This window comes from Ambystoma mexicanum, chromosome 8 (genome assembly GCF_040938575.1).
Source record: "Ambystoma mexicanum isolate Mex_15411 chromosome 8, UKY_AmexF1_1, whole genome shotgun sequence".
Taxonomy (NCBI): domain Eukaryota; kingdom Metazoa; phylum Chordata; class Amphibia; order Caudata; family Ambystomatidae; genus Ambystoma; species Ambystoma mexicanum.
Window position 1 is genome coordinate 47,859,706 of NC_090929.1, and position 19,862 is coordinate 47,879,567.

Consider the following 19,862-nt stretch of genomic DNA (forward strand, 5'->3'; position numbering starts at 1 on the left):
TACGGGTGTCTGAGTGCATAACGTCTCACATACACTCGATACAGTATAGGGACAGCACAGGGGATCCCACATGCAGCTCTTCGCCTGCTGTTCCAGTATGATGGCGGTGATGTCACGGGAGTTAGGGTATATGCGTCTACCTGCGTCCTCTATGGTAGGGCACTGGCCTAGAGGTTAGAACCCAGCACACAAGACTGTTTACTCATGTCAGGGCCCCTGTCTATGGCTCTTCTTTTGAAGCTCTTAAAAGAGTATATAAACTCAAAAGCAGACCAGTATGCCACTTGACGCTGAGTGTCATCTTGGGAATGGAAATTTGTGCCTACAATGCAGGGCTGTAAATATTGCAACATGTTGGTTGTGGCTAACGCATACACATGGGCATTGTGGTGTGCAGTGAGCACCACATTATAGAGGGAGTGGCAAACTGCAGTTAGTTATCTTTTTGGAATATCGATGATGGGGGGAAAAAGCAATACATGTGTGGGACATGGCTAGTGAGATGAGGGGATCGCAACATGGGAAACAGCAAATCCCTTTTAGTGGATATTAGAAATGTGTACATAAACATTTGTATGTGCATTCAGCCATAAAGTATTTAGTGAGCTTCTGCAGTAGGTGGACATTCCATTGTTTGAATCAATAGCTTTTGATCATGTATTTTTTTTGCTCTGCAAAATTGTCCTTTGGCTGCTTGAGCTGTAGTACCCTAGACGGGCAGAGGACATTGGGAACAGACCGCACTGTTACTTAGATCACGTGGATTGCCAATCCAATCGCCAAGGTGGTGGCCTTGGCGATTGGATTGGCAGTGGGAATCACTTAAGACCTAGCTCCAATCTCTTGACAACGTCCACTTCTTCACTCACTTTACGGAAAACTGGGAGGTGTTGCACCCCTATATCTCCTGCTCTGGGGCCTAAGCATGTGGAGTGCGTCTCTTTACAGATTTCCCTCCATGGATTTCAGAAGGTTTTCTACTATTGGATAGTGCTCTTGTGTTGTGTCCTTGTGCTTTCCTCCCACCCTCATTGCTTTGGATCTTTTTAGGGTGTCATGATATTCAGTTCTTATACTTTTGGTTCCTTGGTTTCTCAGCTCTGTCTCATCGCCAGCAAGATGGAGATCCTTCTTATTGGGGCACCTACGCCCTGTTTCCAACCTACCCTCTGACTGCCCTCCTTGGGCCCTCTACCCTCACCAAATAAGCACGCATCAAGTCAGTACGGGATGAGGTGCGGTGCACGTGTGGTAAATATGTGTAGTCTCGTTCCCTTGTGTGTAACAACCTCCACATGCTCACCACACCTGGCTCTTTAAACGGTTGCAATATCCCCACCGCGACCTTGAAGTCCCTTGGCATTGGCGCGTGTGGTTTATCCACATTTGGGTCCGATATCCCATTTAAGTCTACTCCTATAATTATTTGCCCCTCTACAAAATGAGCCAGTTCAGCCACTAATTTTCGCAAGAATGTCTCCTGTTTCTCATTCGGGCGTATATCAACACAAGGGTGTATAGTTGGCCATATAGTATACCTTTCACCCCTACATACCTGCCTCCCAGGCATTGGCGGGTCTCTAGTTCAGTGAGTGGTACACCCCAGGCCAGGAGGATGGCAGTCCCCCCCTTGTTCGAGTCACCGGGTGCCATAAATTGCTTCGGAAATGCTTGCTCCGCAATCTGTTCGAGTCTTGTGGGGCCAAGTGGGTCTCCTGTATGCATGCCGCAGAGCAACTCAGGTCTCTCAGATGCTGTAGGATTGATTTCCACTTGGGTGGCGCGTTCAGGCCTTTCACGTTCAATGACACAAATCACACATTTTGCTGAGGGAGGGGTGTTGTGTGTTCTCATCCCATCGTTCTCTGAGGCGGCGGGAAGGTAGGAGGGTCAGCCCCCATCAAGCTTGAGGTATTCCTTGTGCCGCTGGTACAAACAGGTTTTAACAACAAGAAATCAAAACTGAATCAGTGCCAACGAGGCACAAACAAAAATGGACCATCCGCCCCGGTAACCGGTGAGCGACATCGCTCAAAAGGTCTGGATAAGACCATGCGGGGCCTGGGCCAGGCAGTTGCTGGGTTCATCCAAAGTCTGTTAGCATGTTGTAGTGTTTTCTGCCAGGGCAAGAGCCAGGCCCAGAATTATTTGCGCTTCGAGTGGGCCATGGGATTCCCAGTTTTCCCCACTGTCGACCAGGACGAGCACTGAGGTTTGGGATCTTCGTCCCTCAACTATGCAGACTACCGCAGAGGGGACTCTTCGTTCCCTATGGGTCGGGTTGTTCCACATAGGTCCTTTGTCTCCTCGATAGAGCTCATCGTTCTCATTGTTCCTGCCAACGTAAACTGAAGTGTTGCTGGGAAGATCCATCTGTAGCAGATTTTCTTATCTTGGAGGGTGGTACTCAGCGTCTGAGGGCCCTTCTTTGCTGCATTGTGTCACCCCTGCAGGCGGTGAGTATGGTCCAGCAGTAGAGTGGGTTGTTTATGATTCGGCAGGAGAATTCGGAAGATGTTGCCCATGTAGTCGCCCAAGACCTGGTCCGGGATCGAGGATGGAACCCCTTTGATGCGAAGATTATTTCTCTGCGACCTTTTCTCTAAATCCTGTTGCTTCATCGCCAAGGACTCACTCTCCCCCTCAAGGAATAAGGTACAGTGCTGTAGGTCCGCTATCACCCCCGCTTGTTCCGATGTCTGGTCCTTGATCTCCCCAGCCTCTGCTCTGCCTCCAACACCCAGCCGTCCAGACACTCCATCTTTGTCGAGAACTCCAACATGCAGTTTCGCAATTCCTTCTTGATCTCAGACATAAATGACTGGATGGGCCTCATTACCGGTAAACCCATTCTGCCCTATTACGAGGTTCCCTTGCGGGACCCGCTCAGAACATCTGGTCAGACCAGACGTCCTTTGCGGGTCCCGCAAGGGGACCAGGGAGCTAATAACGGGCCCGTTATTAACGGGCCCGTTATTAGCTCCCTCCCCATTCCCATTGATCCCTATGGAGGCTGAAATGGGAATGGGGATTGGTTCGTTCAATGAGGAAGTACCGGGTCCTCCAAGGTCGGAATGGCCTGGTAATTCCTCATTGAAGGAACCCGGACCCGGACTCGAGTTTGGAGGCAGCCATGCCCTTATTAAGGGCATGGCTGCCTCCAAACTCGTAATGAGGCCCGATGGCTTCTTTTGTAACTATATATTTTATCTACCTTCTGTTTCTGCATATATATGGTTGTCTGAGCGCATTAACGTCTTTCATATTGTCGATGCGTAATTGGGATGATACCAGGGCCCTATTTACAACACCGGCGGTAACCAATGGCGCTATTATCACCATGGTTGCTGCCGGTATTGTAACAAGTCCGCCATGGTGCAATGGGGAATTACAACCCCATTCCAAGGTTGGCGGGCGGTAATTCCCCATGCACCATTGGCCCTTCCCCATTCCCATTTTTGCCCCATAGGGCTCAATGGGAATGGGGAAGGCGGTAATTACGGTACCGCAAATTGCGTTACCGTAATTACCAAAAAGGTCCCTTTGCGGGTCCCTACTTTAACGGCTGGTCCAGACCAGCCGTTAAGGTTGGGAGCCGCAAAGGAACCTCGTGATTAGGCGCTAAGGGGTTAACGGCGCCGCAGCCTTTTACGGCCCCGTTAACCCCTTAGCGCCAGGGTCGTAATGAAGCCCCATGTGTCATACACAGTGCTTCTTGCTGTTCTTCCAAAATGACGGAGCTGAGGGGGAGGGCTCTGTAGATGATGTGTACATCTGCTTCTCCACATATGAGGTGAAGAAGGATAGTCCAGGGGCAACGTGTTTGTCTTGGAAGCAAGATAACGCAGCGCCACAGAGGTTTGAATCCCGATTCTGCGCTTAGAAACCACAACGCTGGTATTAAGCACGTTATAAATGAACAGGTATTTAAATAAAAGACAACATATGGACTTATGCGGCTCCTATACAGCGAGTCTACAGAGCTGTAAACATGAGCCAAAGGGACAAATGTGCGCCCTTTTCATATATTTGGGAGAAATATTAGTGACCCTGATTAAATACTTTCTGTCCCGGAAACCCCTAGGAGTGCCAGAAATTGAGGGAGTTTTAAGAAATATATGGGTGCAGTCTGGGACGATCGAGGCTCTCAAATTACCCCACAGCAACAGCTCCTCTTTTTATCTTCACGTTTTGGGAATTACAGTCTAGAATTTAGGGTGCGAAAGAAGAACTGCAAGTCCCACAATGCAAAGGATAACAGGGAAGAACTGCAAGTCCCACAATGCAAAGTATAACAGGGAAGAACTGCAAGTCCCACAATGCAAAGGATAACAGGAAAGGACGAACTACTAAAGCCATTCCACAAGCCCTTAATTAACTCACTCCCCAAAAAGAATGGCAACCCTCACCTGGAATCACACCTTTCATTGCTCTAAATGGCAAATGCATGTACATGGCTCCTTCAAGCTGGTGAGGAAACTGAAGGCAGAAATGCAATAGTCGATCGATGTGTATTTGCTTAGTGGCATCGCTCATTGAATTTCAAACCTGGTTTTATAAATTGCAATTATTTTGCACCTGTGTGAACTATTTCATTGTACTATGGTGGGTACAGAAACACACACTTTGCCCATTGGGTTTTGCCATCCACAAAGCCTGCTGATGCCATTGTATCAAGGCAGCACTTTACCCAAGACTGCAGACAAAAGCAAGGTCTGTGTGCACTGGCACTGCCCCCTTTGGGTCTGAGTCACGAAACCTTTTGCCAGTGCAAGTTGTGAAAATAAGTGTATGTGAAACAGTGGAGCCTGCATTGGTGAAATGTGTGGGGATTCAGAAAGGGAAGTCCGCCCAAGCAGATCACACATGTACACAATCCAATCAGAGGCCCCGTTCTTCCACAGTGCTGCATTGCACAAAGCTGGACCGCGTGAATGCGAGTGCTTGGTTTAATTTATTTATTTATTGGATATTTGTAAGGCGACTATACAACAAATGGTGTTTCAAGGTGCCACAAGACAAAAAAGGGGGGGGGGCAAGGGAGAAAGATACAATAACGGTCCTACTAGGTCTTGTGCAATTCGAACCGTGCAAGTGCAGAACAAGAAGCACGAGGGAGGGGAAGCAGGGGGAAGTGCCGGTCTGCACAAAGCGAAGTGCTAAGGTGGGAAGGGAAAAAGCGGAAAAAGCGGGGTGCAAGTGCTAAGAGGAGGACACAGGGCAAGTGCCAGGGAATTCAGGTAAGTGCAGGGAAGGGGGGGGGCGGGACCCTGTAGTACTCAGAGGGAACCAGGTAGCCTGTCCATGAGGCAGATGAAGGTGTTAGCAGGGAATGGGTTGAGTGAAGGAGGGGGAGAAAAGGAGGGTCTTGAGGAGCTTCTGGGACTTACAGCGCTCCGGCTCAAGCCTGAGATTGGCTGGCAGGCAATGCCTAAGGAAAGCTTCTGCGGAGGAGAGACCCCCCCCACTCTTTGCTTAGAGAAGGGTCTAATCTGCAGAGAGTTGGAACTAGAAGACAGAAGGGCTCTAGCAAGGAGGTATTTAGGGAGAGGGTTGATGTAACGGAGTCCCAGGCCCCAGAAAGCATTGTGGGTGATGCAGAGGGTCTTGAGCCTGATCCTAGCAGCAACCGGGAGCCAGTGGAGAGAAATTAGGGCTGGAAAGATGCAGTCCCCGGGCTTGAGGCCTATTCTGGATTAGTTGAAGGGGACAAAGGGAGTATATTAGAAGATTGTGGAAGAGTCTGTTACAGTAGTTAAGCCTAGCGAGGACCAGAGACATTGGGGTCATTACGAGTATGGAGGTAGCCATGGTGCTATTACAGCCATGGCTACCCCCATATCGCATACCGGGTCCGGGTTCATTGAATGAGGAATTACCGGGCCATTCCAACTTTGGAGGACCCAGTAATTCCTCATTCAAAAAACTCATCCGGATTCCCATTCGAGCCCCCGTAGGGCTCAATGGGAATGGGGAGGGAGCTAACAACGGGCCCGTTGTTAGCTCCCTGGTCCTTTAGCGGCTCCCACTAAGGGCGCCTGGTAAAACTAGCGCACTTAGCGGGAACCGCTAAAGGACCTCGTAATGCGGCGGTACGAGGTTAATGGCACCAGCACCCTTACCGGCGCCGTTAAGTCCTTACCGCCAGCCTCAGAATGAGGCCCGTTGTTTTTCTTGGTGAAGGTGAGGAAAGGGAGAATACCTCTGAGGGTTTGCAGCTGATAGTGGGCTTTCTTGGCAAGGGTGGCGATGGTTTCACAATCCTCCTCATTTCCTGTTGGAAATGTACCTGCATTCTTCTTCTTCTTCAGATTGGAACAGATGCAGGAAAATGTGCAATGCATAGAAGGGTCCTTTCTGACTATTCTCTGCATTGTGCGCAGCTCCTGCCACTGCTCTCCCACATATCTGTCTAGGGTCTAGGCCTTAGTAATAGATGAAGATGCATTTTCCTGCAAGTCTGCAAATGACCCCAACAAGCCTATGAAGGGCTGCTACGCACAATTGAGGCCCCTGCACCTACTATGTTCGTGCATGCTGGGGTGGGCGCCCCAAACACCAATACACTCCCCGAGTCAAGGTGATGTGTGTTTGCTCAGCTTAAATGCATTCTTTGTCTTTGTGAATTGGGCGACCTGCATATTTTGTAGAGTTAGGATGTATTGTGGTTGGTAGGTTGTGATGGCAGTGCCCCCATTTCGCTTTCTATTATTAGAGATGTGTGTTGCCTTTCGGTCAGTAAAGAGAGTGCAGCCCACCTAAAGGAAGGCCCACAAGCTAGGCCTTAATTCAGAGTTTCAACGTAAGCTCCCCATTGTAGGCGCTTCTTACAGACATATTGGGTGGTTGCTTTCGAAGCTTTTTGTGTTAAGCAGAAGTTTCTTTTACATGCTTATTTTATAAGCACATTGTATACGTTACATTTAGTGACATAGACGTTCAGGTGTGTCAGTAAATTAGTGACTTAGATCCTTTCCAGTTCTGTTGAGTCTGCCAACTTCTTACCAAGCGCTTTGAAGCACTTCACTTGTGTATACGCGCTTTACAAGTAAACAACTACAATTACAACTCTATGGCCAAAAGGATTCGCCCCCTGGGCTTCCTCGTGGCAATTTGGCTTATACAGTTCTAGTAAGTGAGAGAAATATGTTTTTCAAGTAATTTGTCTTGACAAGGACAGTTCGAGTGGGGAGCTGAACCCTGTATTACAAGCGTAAACTGAAGTTAACAAAATGGAGCTAAAAACAAACTATACAGATAGGGAAGACAAATTAATTGAAAGAGAACCGGCTGATACCAGACGTACATCACTTTGAAACCACGAGGTTACACAACAGGGGAAAGACATCCTGAAATAACAACCACTGGAGGCCACTAAACACCTACTAGAATGACGCTCTTTGCCCTAAAACTAAGGATAAGGATTAGTTACAGGAGCAGTTACAGGGAAATGCTAATTCTCTCACTTACAACTGAACTGAATAACCTCAGCCCTTTAAGATGAGTAACAATTACCCTGGAGATGGATGGCGATGCAGAAGTTACTCAAACATCAATAATCAAAATGACTCAGTTAGTTGGTAAAAAGGATAACTGTTTCATTGTCAATTGTCCAAACAGGGAGCACAACGAACATCAATGAATTCGCTCGATCCTCTTACTCAACGAGTTTCATAAAAAACTGAACTTATATATCAAAACTCAGCATCATTGACGTTGACCTGCGTCACTACCAACATCATCCTACGTGGCATACTACAAAAACCTAATTGCAACGGTGATTGGCTCTGAGTGAATATCTAAGTATATGATCCATACTTGTATGGGATAGTGAGTGAAAGTGATAGGTTTCTTAACATCAGGTGGGGCAACTAAGATCTTCCTTCAAAATGGCCACTATGAACGTCACTAAATACACAACATTCCATTGACTACACAAACTATAGGAACCCTAATTACGCAGTGCCCTACAATTGGTTGGCATTCTAACCATCGTCAGTACTTTTCCACCTACGTTCCACCTATGTCTAGCATCACGCAGATTGGACCTCCAGGTTCTGGTGAGCTCGTATTAGTCCCAGCTTCCCACCAATTAGCGTATCAATCTATCATCACCTCAGTGGTCTGCTTAGTCAATCAGGCTTTGAAGCTCGGCCTTGAGTTTGTTCTGTACTGTGGAGAATTCTGGGGATTGCAGCACGCTCTGTCCTCATGCGTAGGTGTGAACATCTTGCTTGTTCTACTTCTTCCTTCCACGTGACTGAAGACCATGATTTCAAGCTTTTTCTGTCTTTAAAATACTATTTTTCAATAGACCTCTGACATCTTCTGTGTTTTGTTCATGCCTTGTGAACAGGAGCTGTTCTTTCACACGATTTTGTATCCAATGCTAGTTAACTTCATCCTGATAAGACCTTTGCTTCTTGGCTTGGCTTCATGGCTCATCCAGCCTTGTCTTTCCGAGTTTCACTTTTAATTCATGTGTTTTCTTACTGCGACACACTGAGAAGAGGCCTTCCTTTTTTAGTCCAACTCTGCTATAACACGTAGTGGAAACATCCATTTGCTTAGTCCTTATGCATGTATGTATATATTGGCGCATGCCGCAATCTATTCACTATAAAGCTAGCCTCAAGAATACTTTGTCTGCTTGCGTTTCTTTGCATATGTACACGTGTAAACTGACTTGATATCTTCCTCCATTTTATGGCATAAGCTTCTACACCTTGTTCCCAAGATGTCACTTATCCTTGATACTTTCTTGATGCCTTATAGAATATCTGCATTCTCTGGTTTCTGCATCTCTTCTAGGCACGTCAACTCATCTATGTGTGATGTCACCCTTCATCTAGACCATTCATTTGCTCTGCTTCTTCAGGGATTTCATTCAAACGCCATCATATTTTCTTTTATGCAGGTATGGTTTTCTCAATGGGAACCTTGCCTCCAGTATTCTCCTAGGTATCGGTATCTTCACTGGTACCGCACGATTTTCACATGCAGGCTCCCAACATGTAGGTAATATGGGTGAGGTGGTTGAGGTGGAGGTACTTGGCTCCTCCTCTATACACCTACTGTATAAGCCAAATTGCCTTGAGGAAGCCCAGGGGACGAAAACTTTTGGCTGTAGAGTTGGCAGACTGAACGGAATTGGAAAAGAAGCAAGTCACTAATTTACTGACACACCTGAACGTCTATGTCACTAAATGTAACGTATACAATGTGCTTATAAAATAGGCCGTTAAAAGAAACTTCTGATTAACACTAAAAACTCAGAAAGCAACTCCCCGATGAGCCCTTTTTATACTGTCTGTGAGAAACGCCTACAATGGGGCGCTTGCTTTGAAACTTTGCATATTTTGTAGCATTGAGTATTTTAGAAATGTGTCCTCTTCTGAGCTGCGCATTTATTTGCGAATGAAGCCCTTCTCGTCAGAGATACAAACAAAAGCCCAGAGTGAGATCATCATTGAAAAAGCAGTGACAGTGTCACTTAACATGTGAGACTGTGAAATGTATCTAACCACAGAGTTCTCTCAAGAATGCACGGTCACCAAAGACCTTTCATCCAACATCTGCTCATTGGTACGGTGTGGGAGTTATGCTCCCTGAGACCAATGACTACTGGGGGTCGTCTCGGGAGGATAGCTCAGCGGCAACGTGCTTCCCTTGGAAGCAAGACGACACAGAGAACACAGGCTCGATCCCCGGGTCCACGCTTAGAAACGTCTGGGTATTAAGCGCGTTATAAATAACCAAATATATCATATCATACTAAGAAGCCTCAATGTCAGAGAGCACACTGGTAAAGGAGGGACAGAAAGGAGCACACTGAACAATCTTTGGAAACTCTCGGGGAGGCATGTTATGGTAGATCGCCTGTCCGTGAATCCAAGAATATTAAATACATCAGAAACGTTATTCTTTAACTGGAAGTAATGGGGAGGTGTGTTAAAAAGGGCTTCTGAAAGGCTCTGGATGTAAGTGGCTTAACTTAACATTCCTTGAGAGGAAACATGCTCTACATTTCGGGTGCCTCTTTTGCATATTATGATGGCAGTCAATGCTTATGTTGTGTTATGCCACTTCTGTGAATTCCAAATTAGACTATTGTGTTGCGTAATTTACAGTCTATTGTATGCTTTGGCGCGCGTTTTGGCTTTCGGAGGCATGCTACGACCCTAACTCGGCTCTGCTCCCCCCATGAATTCTGTGGCGTACCCACTGCGAGTCCTTTGTGTTCTTGTGTTTCCTCTTCAGCTTTTAGAAAGCAAAGACCACCTGCAGATCCTGAGTGATGGGCGGGTTCTACGGCTCCAGCCAACCAAGATGTCCGACTCCGGCCACTACACATGCATCGCTACCAACGTGGCGGGACAGGACGAGAAGGACTTCAACGTCAACATTCAAGGTCTGTTGGGGTGCCACTGTGTGGGGGGTGCAGGTCACGAGATCACAGAGCCCTTGGCCCTATGAGAGTGAACTCTTTCTCCCCCCCTTAAGCCCAACAAACAGTTATAGACGAAAGGAGAAGGAGCTTGGTACTGTCCACCCTCCCACTCCCTGTATACCAATTGTTCTCTCTGTCTCTCTCTCTCTTTCTCTCTATAAATATATATGGATATATATATAAACTGAAAAAACTTTAACTAAGGTGTAGTTAAGTTATGCAGATCTGACGCAACAAAACCCTTGAAATTGAACAGGTGTGGAAAGTGGGAAGCTTAACTCTGTGCATTCCTGTTGATGTCCCCCCAATGCTACGTCCCCCATAATGCCATTTTGTATTTCATTGTGAATCCCTTCTCTTATAACATGTATGTGCTCATGCGCTTTGCCACGAAGTGGAAACCGAGTTAAGCTTGTAATGACTGCCCACATACCAGAATTTCAAGGGTTTGGTTGCGTTAAATCTTCTCAACTTAACTGCACTGTAACTAAAATTCTTTCAGTGAATTCAAGGCTTTTGTTTTGCCATCGTTTTTCTATGGGCCACTGGCCACGGCCTTTGGCTGTGTCCACTGTGTATAGTCCCCCAATATATTGCTATTGGACCCACTAGGTGGCGACGGCCTTCAGCCGTGGCTACTATAAATGTCTTTCAGGCCGATTAGCCAGTCATTAACAAAGTCATTTATTTTGCATACATGCGAGCTTGTGTGGAATTCCTCCACTTCCTGAGGCCGAGATGGAAAGAAGCCATTGAAAAACGTTACAGCATTACAGCTTTCATGGAGTACCTTGTTATCTGTCGCTGTGTGTGTCCCTGATTTGGAGGTTTGCTCAGAGACGCATGTGTTAGATGTTGCACTCACCCACGCATTGCAATCTTCAAAGTCTAAATACTGGGATTCTGTAATGCTTTTCAAAGGCTTCATTCCAGCTCTGCCTCAGGAAGAGGAGTACTTCCATGACAGCTCAAAAGTATGCAAAATAAATGACTTTGTTAGCCTAATTAAGGAATCATCACGTTGTTTACTTTTTCTCTTCTTCAAATCCGGCCCAACACCTCCTGAGATAGAGAATGCAGCAGCGACATTGTGGGTCGTCTTCAGGGTCTATTCACTGGCGCTGGAGCAATGAACGTATACATACACTCCTTACAGACTGTATGTTAAAGAGTTCCAATGAGAAGGGGTGGAGCCAGATGCTGCCCCTCGGTGGCTGTGTCTGGAACAGCTAACACAGGGAGAGAAGTGACCCGTGAGGTGGGAAACAGGGCGTGCACATGGTGGAGAGGCAGTGAGAAGAGCAAGAGGAAGCATGGGTTCATGGGAACGGAAGCTTTGTCCCCAGGCCAGTTGGTCCTGAGGGTAATGTTGTCACAGTATCCAGCACTGACTCTTGACCGAGCAACTTATTTGCCTTTTCATTGCATCCGGGTTACCCGCCTACTCCTCTTTCAGTTCCTCCTGTGTTCCAGAAGCCGGGAAGCTCACACGAAGCCTTCGCCCTCAATTACTGGGAGGAGGGAGATGATGAGGAGGTGACCGAGCAGAGGGAGGTGCTCTCGGGGGAATCTGTGTCGCTCCACTGTGACACCAATGCCATCCCTCCCCCTACGCTCACCTGGTACAAGGATGGCCATCTGCTGCCTACTGCTGATGCCGGGGTCTTGGTCTTACTTGGTAAGGGTGTCATGAATTCTGTAACATTCAATGCTGTGTTATGTTATGTTGCAAGGCTTTTATACTATGCAAAGTCACTATGGTATTGGTCTCGGAGTAACTGGCCAGTCTGGAGGTTGGCACCCAGGCCTTGTATTGGTGGAACAAGGAGTAGCTGATACATTAATGTTGAAGATGTGGCCCTGTACACCTTCAGGAAACTGGAGGGCCACCGAAGGAGGTTCGAAGAAGGTAGACATGTAGAAAAGGAGGTTGCGGCCACTTGGGGGCTTTGGATCCAGTCCAGTTCACAGGGAACAACGATCCAGTGCCCAGGGTGGTCCAAGCCGGGCCTGCAGTGGCAGCTCTACCCTTCCCTTCTACCGTTCTTTGTTGGCAGTTCTTCACCAGTGTGTAACGCTCAACATACTAACCCCAGACACACGGATGCGGCTGGTTACTGCAGCTCTTCTGTCTCAATGCCCTTACCTCAGCGTCAGGCCGAACCCCCGTCTGAACAGTAGATGTATGTTCTATGATGTCAAAGCCATGCCTCAGTAGAAAGAGAAATGCAAGACCCAACACATCCTCTCCCTTTACACCCAATAACCAAAAACCTAGCACGCGATGCACTCCATAATAAGTACTCTATCCGTAAAACTAACCTGACCGGAGCACGTCTTTTCACAACCGGTCTGTCACAGAAATGGACCCAAAGATGTCTCCCCGTGAGTCTGCAGCATTTACACAGGGAGGTACCCCAAGAGCATCCATGCAGGATCACACATGGACATACCCCAAGAGCATCCATGCAGCATCCACACAGGGAGATGCTCCAAGAGCATCCATGCAGCATCTACACAGGGAGATACTCCAATAGCATCCATGCAGGATCACACAGGGAGATACCCTGAGAGCATCCATGCAGGATCACACGGGGAGATACTCCAAGACTATCCATGCAGGATCACACAGGGAGGTACTCCAATAGCATCCATGCAGGATCACATGGGTAGATACCCCGAGAGCATCCATGCAGGATCACACGGGGAGATACTCCAAGAGCATCCATGCAGGATCACACAGGGAGATACCCCAAGAGCATCCATGTGGCATCCACACAGGGAGATACTCCAAGACTATCCATGCAGGATCACACAGGGAGATACCCCAAGAGCATCCATGCAGCAGCCACACAGGGAGATACTCCAAGAGCATCCATGCAGGATCACACGGGGGGATACTCCAAGAGCATCCATGCAGGATCACACAGGGAGATACCCCAAGAGCATCCATGCAGGATCACACAGGGAGATACCCTGAGAGCATCCATGCAGGATCACACGGGGAGATACTCCAAGACTATCCATGCAGGATCACACAGGGAGGTACTCCAATAGCATCCATGCAGGATCACATGGGGAGATACCCCGAGAGCATCCAGGCAGGATCACACGGGGAGATACTCCAAGAGCATCCATGCAGGATCACACAGGGAGATACTCCAAGAGCATCCATGCAGGATCACACAGGGAGATACTCCAAGAGCATCCATGCAGCAGCCACACAGGGAGATACTCCAAGACTATCCATGCAGGATCACACAGGGAGATACTCCAAGAGCATCCATGCAGCAGCCACACAGGGAGATACTCCAAGACTATCCATGCAGGATCACACGGGGAGATACTCCAAGAGCATCCATGCAGGATCACACAGGGAGATACCCCAAGAGCATCCATGCAGGATCACATGGGGAGATACTCCAATAGCATCCATGCAGGTTCACACAGGGAGATACCCTGAGAGCATCCATGCAGGATCACACGGGGAGATACTCCAATAGCATCCATGCAGGATCACATGGGGAGATACCCCGAGAGCATCCATGCAGGATCACAAGGGGAGATACTCCAAGAGCATCCATGCAGGATCACACAGGGAGATACCCCAAGAGCATCCATGTGGCATCCACACAGGAAGATACTCCAAGACTATCCATGCAGGATCACACAGGGGGATACCCCAAGAGCATCCATGCAGCAGCCACACAGGGAGATACTCCAAGAGCATCCATGCAGCATCCACACAGGGAGATACCCCAAGAGCATCCATGCAGGATCACACAGGGAGATACTCCAAGAGCATCCATGCAGGATCACACAGGGAGATACCCCAAGAGCATCCATGCAGGATCACACAGGGAGATACCCCAAGAGCATCCATGCAGGATCACATGGGGAGATACTCCAATAGCATCCATGCAGGATCACACAGGGAGATACCCTGAGATCATCCATGCAGGATCACACGGGGAGATACTCCAAGACTATCCATGCAGGATCACACAGGGAGATACCCTGAGAGCATCCATGCAGCATCCACACAGGGAGATGCTCCAAGAGCATCCATGCAGCATCTACACAGGTAGATACTCCAATAGCATCCATGCAGGATCACATGGGGAGATACCCCGAGAGCATCCTTGCAGGATCACACGGGGAGATACTCCAAGAGCATCCATGCAGGATCACAGAGGGAGATACCCAAGAGCATCCATCCAGCAGCCACACAGGGAGATACTCCAAGAGCATCCATGCAGCATCCAGACAGGGAGATCCTAAGTCCGTGGTCGTCAGGCTTCTGCTAGCATATGCCACTTGGTAAGTGGTACGTGGTTCTGCTGGGTCTCTTTGAGGTAGAATGGCGCCGAGTCCTACTGGGCTGGCATCCACAATTATTTCAGTGTCCCGGTCGGCGTCAAAGTATGCCATGTCCTCTGCTTGCGATATGGCACCTCTGTTTTCTTCGAACGCCACCCGGCATTCTTTTGACCATACGAATGGTGTGTCTTTGAGCGTGAGTAGGCGTAGTGGGTTGCTCACGGTTGCATAGTATTTTAGATATCTGGAGCAGTAACTGGCTAGACCCAAAAATTATCTCAGGTCCGTCGTGTTTGCAGGGGGTGTGGCTGAGTTGAGTGCCTCGACTTTTTCCGGATCTGGTCTCATACCTTTGTCTGAGAAGATATGACCAAAAAATCTCAGTGATCCTTTTGAGAATTCGCATTTCGCTTTGTTTAGCATCAGTCATACTTCCTCGAGTGCTTGGCACACCCTGTGTAGAGCTACATCATGTTCCTCTTGTGTCTTGCCGTATACCAGAACATCATCGGAATAGTTTAGGCAGTTTGGGACGTGTCTGATTACCTTGTGTATCTCTTCTTGAAACATTTCGGCGGCCTAAGAAATGCCAAAACCTAGTCTTTTGTATTGAAATAAGCCAAGATGCGTTACGAACGTGGTGATGTATCTCGACTCTGGTGCTATTTCAATCTGGTGATATCCTTTTGTCAAGTCTAATTTCGAAAAGATTCTTGCTCCATGAAGGAGGTGGATCATGTCTGTGATCCTGGCCGTTTGATGCCTCTCTCTCTCGATGGCGGTGTTGGCCCTGCGCATATCGACGCACAGTCGTATGGACCCATCCGGTGACTTCTTGGGGACAGGGAAGATGGGCGACACCCAGGGTGTGGGACCCGATACGGGTTCGATGACATTCATTTTGATTAGTTTGTCCAGTTCTTCCTCCACTTGTCTTTGGATATTGAATGGAATCCCTCGGTAGTGCTGGGCCACTGGCATAACAAGTGGATTGATGTGCAGGTGTACCTTCCTGTTCTTTAGCTTTCCCAGGCCTGCAAATAATTTGGGGAACGATTGTTCAATAGCATTTGGTTTGGCGAAATATTTATGGGCCATTAGCTGGTACAGGATATGCACCAGACCCATGTCCACTGCTGTTCTGAAGCTTAGAATGCACCCGCTGTTAGCTTCGGTCTTTAGGATGTGCAGCGGGATTTTCATCGCGTGTTCCCTGTGAGTGCACTGGGCGGTGATCATGCCTTTGCATGGCAGAGGTGTCGTGGATCCGTAGGGGTAGATATCGACCGCCGCTTTCTTGATCTTTGGCTGCGGTGCAAGCGACCTATATGCTTGTTTGCTGATGATATTGACTGTTGCCCCCGTGTCAATCAGGAACTTCAGCGGGGTGTTGTTCACGTGAAGTGTCAGTACGGGGCTGTGTTGCGTGGCTGCGGTGTTGTCATTTATGGCCCACACATAGCCCTTCTTCCTCCGATCTTCTTCGGACGACAGGGTGTTGCTGCTCATAGGCGACCGCGCCTCCACGTACCTCACGAAACGCCTCCTGTGTGAGCATCTCGTGTCCTGAGACGACCGTCTGTCTTCTCGGCTGTAACGGCTTTTCCACTCACTGTCCTCTCTCCTCCTGGTTCTGCGGTCGCTCTCCACTCTGGATCTGGGAGAGCTCTGGCGGGTGTATCTGCTCCTGTCTTGGGTGTGGGGTTTACCTGGCGTGTGCATCGGTGCATTCTTGCACGTGGCCCTATAGTGGTCCATACCTCCACATGCAGCGCACTCCTGACCTATGGCCGGGCATTCACCTGTGTGTGGGTATTCGTAACCGCACTTGTAGCACGTGGCCTTGTGGCGTTTTCCTCCTAGGGTGGGGTTTGCATATAGTTTGTTGACTGTCTCTGGGTTTTACCCATGTTGGTGCAGGGACACTTTGCCTAGATTGTCCAGTTGTGAGTCAACTACGGCTTCCATGCGTGCCAGTGCTAGAATTTCTTCTAGAGATCTCTGCTTTTGTAAGAGTTGCTTGCAAAACGGTTGTGACAGGCTCCCAGCGATCACTTGCGATCTGAGAGCCTCCTCGTTGGAGTATTTGTGGAATTCACAGTGTTTCAATTTAATGCGGAGTCGCATCATGAAATTGTCCACCCTTTTCCTGTCTGGTCGAGTGGAATATGTGATGTTCGTAGTCGACATTTGTGTGTGGTGCGAAGTATCCCAACAGTTTTGCGTGTAGTTCTCCATATGTGACGGTGTCGACATCAAGTAATTCACCTGCAATGTCTCTCACTGCTGGACCCACAGCCATGAACAGCGTGTTTTTTAGCCGTACGTCATCCGTCAGACCAATGGCGCCTGTGTAGAACATAAAGTCCCGTAGCCATATGGTCCAGCGAGGTCCTAAGTTTGAGGTGTCTCGTACTTCAAAAGGGTTCGGTATGTGCATTACTTGAGATGTGCCCCCTTCATTTTGTGCGTGTTGATTGTTGTCTTGGTTGGTGTCATTCCCTCCTGATGGGGTTGCCGCTCCTGCCCCTCCCGAGAATGAGGCTGTGGTGCTTGCTGAATCCAACATCTTGTTTGGTGTCCTGGGACCCTGTCTTGGGGTGGTGGGTAGCAAACTGGTCCTTGGGCGTGCCCTTTCGGCTCTTCCTGGCACGTGGGATGCGAGTTGCGCAATTCCACTTGACGGCGCCTGTTCTTGTACTCAGGCCATGCCGTTTGTCGTATGATGAGCCGCACGTGGGGCGAATGTCCAGCGCTCTGCAATTTGTGGCGGGTGGGGCGCGGTATACGCGTTGGCCGTGAGCAGTGCTTACCCGCGAGACACCTCGACCCTTTCCTGGGCCTGCTCGCCCCGCAGCATCATCCGTGCTGCATGTGCTTTCGCTGAGCCCCTCTGCGCTTGTGGAGCGGGCGCCTTCTTCGCGCTGGGGAGAGGGCGCGCGTTTTTCGGGCCTCTCCTCTCCGCTTGCGCTCATGCGATCCACGGTGCCTCGTGACTCTGAGGCGGTGCGGTTCATCGGCTGTGACCGTGTACGAGGCGCGCCGACGCGCTAAACTGCTCGGCTGCAGACCTCGGTACACAGGTGGGTTGTTTCTCCGCTCGTCGCCATTGTTATGTCCCCGCAAGGTGAGGAAACGCAAGCGCATGGGCCTCTAGACCCAATAATACGCGGGAGCCGTAAACTCAGGCACAACCTTCTTTATTTGCATACTGGCGGAAACTGCTGCAACTTCGCCCTGTCCCTCCCCTTCCCCTGACGTCACGTCCTGGACGTCTTGTCCCGAGGCCGCAACGGCGGCCCACCCACACAACGATGTGGGCAGCTGACAGCACCCATCAGGGGAAGGAGGTGGGGCACCCGTCAGGGGAAGGGCGTGGGGCACACGTCAGGAGAAGGGCGTGGGGCACCCGTCAGGGGCAATGCAATCATCATTAGGGCAGCTTTGCTGAAATCTCAGTGTAGGCCTTTCAGGCTCACGGTGTGCATGTGCTCAGAGAGACATTCCCAAGATGGGCCATCAAGTGGCAGGTACAAGCCCCATCAGGGGCTGCTCTTCCCAGAGTCTGTAGGCGACTTCTGGTGCTTGAGGCCCGACCAGGAACGACCCACCCCCTCCACTTCACACCGTCTTCGTCTGGCTCCAATTCACGGGGAACCGTTGATCAGACACCCTCTAGCGGCAAGAAGACCCCAGAAGCCCACGTTGGGGCTACGATAGACAGCATGTCACGTACACAGCTTTGCAGGAATATCACTCGCCATGTTTGCCGCGGGGCACACAACTATGACCCTGGAGGATGCAAATAAAACACTGGCCGACACAACCCAGATGCTAATGGCAACACGGAAGTGCTGCTTGTAGTATGGTAAATGCCAGGCTCATTGACCTAACTAGTCAGGGCCATGGTCATTAGAATAGCTGGAAGACGCACTGGCATAACACAGAAATGTAGTGGCACAACAGAGAAGCACCCTGGCATAATAGAGAAGCATACTGGCATAGCAGAGAAGCACACTGGCATAGCAGATAAGTGCACTGGCATAGCGAAGCAGCACGCTGCATAACAGAGAAGCATGCTGGCATAGCAGAGAAGCACGCCGAATAACAGATAAGAACACTGGCATAGCAGAGACGCACACTGGCATAGCAGAGAAGCATGCTGGAATAACAGATACGAGCAGTGGCATAGCAGAGAAGTACACTGGCATAACAGAGAAGCATACTGGCATAGCAGCGAAGTGCACTGGCATAGCAGAGAATCACACTTGAATACCAGATAAGAGCACTGGCATAGCAGAGAAGCACACTGGCATAACAGAAAGCACACTGGCACAACAGAGAAACACACTGGAATAACAGATAAGAGCAGTGGCAAAGCAGTAGAGTGCACTGGCATAACAGAGAAGCATACTGGCATTACTCAGATGCCACCTGCCATATGGCCGAGGGGATTCTGACTGGGATAACGCATCTGCAATAGGGTGGCAATAATCACTGTTCCTGAAATGATTGGGGGCAGTCTACCTTATGCTGGCTGATATGAGTGATGTTGGCATACCTTACGTCTGTCTGCCATGACTGACACAGAGCCATGATAAGTCCTTTGCGCCATGCCTTTTACTGCGCTATAATCAGGAGCCAACCTACCCTCACTGATACTGAATATTTACTCTTCCAAGGACTGGCACAGGTCCATATGTAACAGTTATCGCCCCACAACTGATCATGAGGTTTAATATTCCAACTAATGCCCACGACAAAACCTATGAACCAACACCTCCCATTGCTCATTTTACTTCTTCGCCCAAGAAGCTTTTATCCTCTCTTACCACTCTCACCACTGCCTGATGTAAATCTCACTCTGAACTGCACTCAGCTGGAACCCTCTCTCGCCACTCTCACCACTTCCTGATGTAAATCTCACTCTGAACCGCACTCAGCTGGAAGCCTCTCTCACCATTATCACCACTTCCTGATGTAAATCTCACTCTGGACCGCACTCAGCTGGAAGCCTCTCTCGCCACTCTCACCACTTCCTGATGTAAATCCCACTCTGAACCGCACTCAGCTGGAAGCCAATATCACCACT

At 49.1% G+C, this 19,862-nt stretch overlaps 1 protein-coding gene across 2 annotated transcripts in view; it reads left to right on the forward strand.

Annotated features, from left to right (window-relative positions):
* The window catches only part of HMCN2 (hemicentin 2), a 936,787-nt gene that overhangs the window by 563,787 nt on the left and 353,138 nt on the right, over positions 1-19,862 (forward strand). For both annotated transcript variants that reach the window (XM_069609262.1, XM_069609261.1), the window contains 2 exons: positions 10,261-10,411; positions 11,907-12,128. In XM_069609262.1, coding sequence (XP_069465363.1) covers positions 10,261-10,411; positions 11,907-12,128 — 373 coding nt within the window. The remainder of the gene's footprint in view (positions 1-10,260; positions 10,412-11,906; positions 12,129-19,862) is intronic.